This window comes from Cottoperca gobio, chromosome 6, assembly GCF_900634415.1.
Source record: "Cottoperca gobio chromosome 6, fCotGob3.1, whole genome shotgun sequence".
Lineage (NCBI taxonomy): Eukaryota > Metazoa > Chordata > Actinopteri > Perciformes > Bovichtidae > Cottoperca > Cottoperca gobio.
In genome coordinates this window covers 22,077,435-22,081,242 of record NC_041360.1, presented here as the reverse complement: position 1 = coordinate 22,081,242, position 3,808 = coordinate 22,077,435, and the positions used below count along the sequence as shown (strand labels likewise).

The window sequence follows — 3,808 nt, the reverse complement described above, 5'->3', positions numbered from 1 at the left end:
AAAGGGCCTTTAAATCCCAGCCTATATCCCGCAGCTGCCATGCGGCCCAAGGCTGCACGTCTGAATGCGTTTTTCCTCCGCAAGGTACATGAGCCCATAGAGGCAGACAGATACAGGCGGAGCTCAATGAAAAGTGCTTGTACCTGAGCCCCCGGGGGAGGTGGAGAGTCATAAATGTGTGCGATAACACTAAGTGGATTCTTGGTGGTGGTGTATATTGTGCTTTCTTTGCAGCAATACTTGTGTGAAATATAATTTAAACAATCACCTCTGAAAGTACTATTATGACCAATAAGGAGAATACAGCCAGCTTCCAGTAAGTGTTCGATGAAGCTGCTGTTTCAATTGTTTTTCTAAATTTTAAACGCACGAGGCAGAAACCACAAAAAGACGTCAGTGTCTCTTTTTCTCTCTAATTTCTCTCACATCTAGTTTCAAAACAGCGCAACCTAAAACAAGTAAACTGGACAAAAACACACCAAATCTGCTTTAAAGTTGAAGTGAAAAATATTTTATTCTCATCTTTTACAAGACATAATTAGGGCACTTGTATGAAAACACAAAACGGCTCAGAAACACAAAGAAACCTATTTTTCAAGTGTTGACTACTATGGGCAAGCTACATGATTGCAAAACATCACAATAACACAAAATAGAAATAATAAAATAAAATAAGGAGTTTGCCCTTTGGCTAAATCAAATATAAAGAAACATAAATAAATTATAAGTTAGAATAGTCTTAAAAATATACATTTACAGAAAAAACAGAACAGAAAATAAACATTTATAGGCTATTGTCTCTATAAAGCTGTACACTTTTGGCCAGTGTAGACAATTCTTTTAAAGTAATTTAGGATTGCACAGATGTTAAAACATTTAACACTGTCGAGTGGCTGTATGCAAAAGCAACAATGAATGCTACATTTGTACTGGATAGAAGACATTCGGCGAAATGTCCTCTTTTTCCTCTCCCTCCCCCACCCCCCACCCAAACCGTTCAGTCCTGAGAGTCTGCTCCGGTGTTCAGGTAACGCTCCGCCGGGGCGCACCGAGCCGAAGCAGCCGGCCGGTTGGGCTTCTTTCTCCCAAACACCGTCCGCCTTTTTCTCTTTCTCCGGCGTTTTAAGTAACGGGGAAAAACATCCCCATCTCGATCCTCAAAATGCGCAGGCAAATAGTGCAAAACACCTGAGGGGAGGAATAAAAACACGATCAGTCTTCTGAAGATTGAGGAGCAGTCATTCCGCGTAAAGACGCGAGTCAGCTTTTTGAGGAAACAGGAGAAGTCACCAGCGGCAGGCGTCACCCTTTACCCAAGCCTTTTCCCGCCACATCGTGACGCACAACCCCCTCCCCCAAACCTCTGGTGTTACTACAGCTACTACTATCACTACTACTGCGATTTCACCACCACAAACTCACCCCACCCCACCCCCCCCTCCAGGATAAGACTGCCTGTGTTTTTTTGGCTCACGTAATCATTTCTTATCAACGCAAGAAAAACAAAACAGAAATAAGTGATTATGAGACAACCATCAAGCTGATCACGACTCTTAACAATTAGGCTAACCGTTTGACCCCCCCTAGATTTAACAAAACATAATTGTCATGTAAGATTTAACGATTTGAACAGTTTAGAAAATACGGTAAATCTTCATACCTTCAACGGATCCTCTTTCGTGGAGTTTGTTCCACCGAGATTGGAGACTTGGAGTGGTGGCAAGCGCTCATGTCATTAGATTTTTTATCAGCAGCCCTCTTTCGTTTCACGAAGAAGTCTGTGGGAAAGAAACAATACAGTTAATACACATAAATACACTTAAGCCAAAATTGCGCAAGGAGGAGAGCGACAGACAAGGGCATCATTTGGATACAGGGCGGAGCCCCGAAGCAAAGAGCACAAACATCCTGAACATGATAACAATTAAAATGTCTCATTACCTGTGATGTGTGTGTTGTTGTCAGTAGTGGCTGTTCTCTTGCGTCTAACACACGGGACCTGTCTGTGAGCCGGCTTCCCTGAGTTGAGTTTGTCTGTGCGGTTCTCCTGGTTAAGCTCCACCGGGCAGGGAGTGCTGCTGCTCTCGGGAACGGCCAAGCGCTCCAGTACATCCATGTCAGGTGTCTCCGGGAGAACAGACTCCGAGGAGGACCTCTGCTTGACGGGTGTCTCAGACACCCTGGTCCTGCCGTTCTGTACAGAGCTCTGATAAAACACCGGGGTCTTATCCACGGGCACCTCTTCCCACTCGTAATCCCCATCCAGCGGGGCGTTGGCCTCGAAATTAAAGTTCCATCTCTGTTGGTCCCGTTCAGAAATCTCCCGCAGCTTGGTTTTCATCTCCCCGTTTAGTTCGTCGTGATCCACCGGTCCGAAGAGGTTGCGGCAGACACTTGTGCGTCTGTGGAGAGGGAAGGTCCTCCTGGCCACCAGCCTCTCCAGTGCGCTGCACGATAACTGGACGTTGGACATCTCCACAATCTTTCCAACAAAAGCCCAAAAAACACAAAATAAGATGCCTTATTTGGCTGCTGGATCCCTGATGAGAGAGTATCAGGTGTTGTTGTTGTTGTTGTGCCTAAGTGTGTGTCTCTTTCTCCTCTCTCGTACGCCTCTCTCCACCACACAGTTATGTTTAAATGTACCTTCTCAAAGAGATGTGGAGTATATAACCTCCCAACAAATCCTCAGTCAGATCAGCCACCTCGCAAGACTTTCTCATTGGTTGCCTTAAGTCCAACCCTCTCCAAAACACGCACCACCCCCACCCTGATTTCCCATCGGCCCCTGGTGCCCATTTGGCTGTGCGCCGTCCAGAGCGCATCGATTTAGCTTTTCTCCCGGAGTGCCAACCCTTTCGATAACACTGTGTGGACTTTCCCGATGTCAGCGTCAAACTGATGGAGCTGCATTTTTGGATCGCCTTTGGGTGCTTACAGAAGCAGCTGGTGGTTGTGAGTCTATTGTCGGACTTAATTTTCATCCTTCTTCCGCACAATTGCTGCCGTGTTGATTTTGTTCGATAATGGACTTACATCGATCGTCTCATGTTACACGAAAGCACTAAAAGGTTGTTAAACCATTTTACAAATCTTAATCAGCGGTTTGTTTTTTCAGTATTCTGATAGAAACCAATGTAAAGGAAACGTAATCTCGCTGGTTACATTCTCTGTCCGATGTTTGACCCTTTAACGTTTCTCCACACAGTACATGCGCCCTCCTGTCCCAACACACACTCCCTTTTCTCTCCCTCTCTCTCCCTCTCTCTCATCACAATAACACTCTAAGCTCCTCGGGTCATACAGCGCCTTCACTCAGCCGAGCTGCTTTGGTTTTACGCACAAGTGATTATAGTAAGTAAACAACAGAGAGAGAAAAGGCAGGGTCACACATTTAAGAAAATAAAAAAATCTTTAAACAAAGCAGAACACTTCTTCTTCAGCAGAATTGGTCTTAAAATTAAAGTTTTTTTTATAACTGTTTACTGCAATCCAGTCAAGTAGTGAAAAACAACCCCGTAAAAAAGAAAGTGATTGTTTCATATTCAATTTACTGTTTAAAAAAAAAAAATTATCACACTGCATTAACACAGGTGTTCAGTTTCAGTAGGAAGGTAAGATTAGGCACAAAGGTATAAATCACTGCAGCTCTGACACAATCAGGCTGTCACCACGTATGTGTACGTGCGTGTGTGCGCGTGGAGGATAATTATTGGTTAGGATTGGTGGCATATATTTATTTACATTATTGGTCATACTTGCTTTATATATTAGTATGTACATGTAGTTCATTGTGGAGAAACCTATA

At 44.1% G+C, this 3,808-nt stretch overlaps 1 protein-coding gene across 1 annotated transcript; it reads right to left on the bottom strand.

The window, feature by feature from the left end:
* Positions 1-488: 488 nt before the first annotated feature.
* Positions 489-2,661, bottom strand: cdkn1cb (cyclin dependent kinase inhibitor 1Cb). Its single transcript, XM_029434500.1, has 3 exons — positions 1,942-2,661; positions 1,661-1,778; positions 489-1,188 (listed from the first exon to the last, which is right to left on the bottom strand). Exons 1-2 carry the CDS (start codon positions 2,471-2,473, stop codon positions 1,663-1,665), a joined length of 648 nt encoding a protein of 215 aa, XP_029290360.1. The 5' UTR covers positions 2,474-2,661; the 3' UTR covers positions 489-1,188; positions 1,661-1,662.
* Between the last annotated feature and the right edge of the window lie 1,147 nt (positions 2,662-3,808).

What these genes read in the sequence shown, in the direction of transcription:
- cdkn1cb (XM_029434500.1), bottom strand. Translation starts at nt 2,473, where the DNA reads ATGTCCAACGTCCAGTTATCGTGCAGCGCACTGGAGAGGCTGGTGGCC. An exon ending in CAACAACACACACATCACAG is followed by an intron (nt 1,779 to 1,941) that starts GTAATGAGACAT and finishes TCTTTCCCACAG; the next exon opens with ACTTCTTCGTGAAACGAAAG.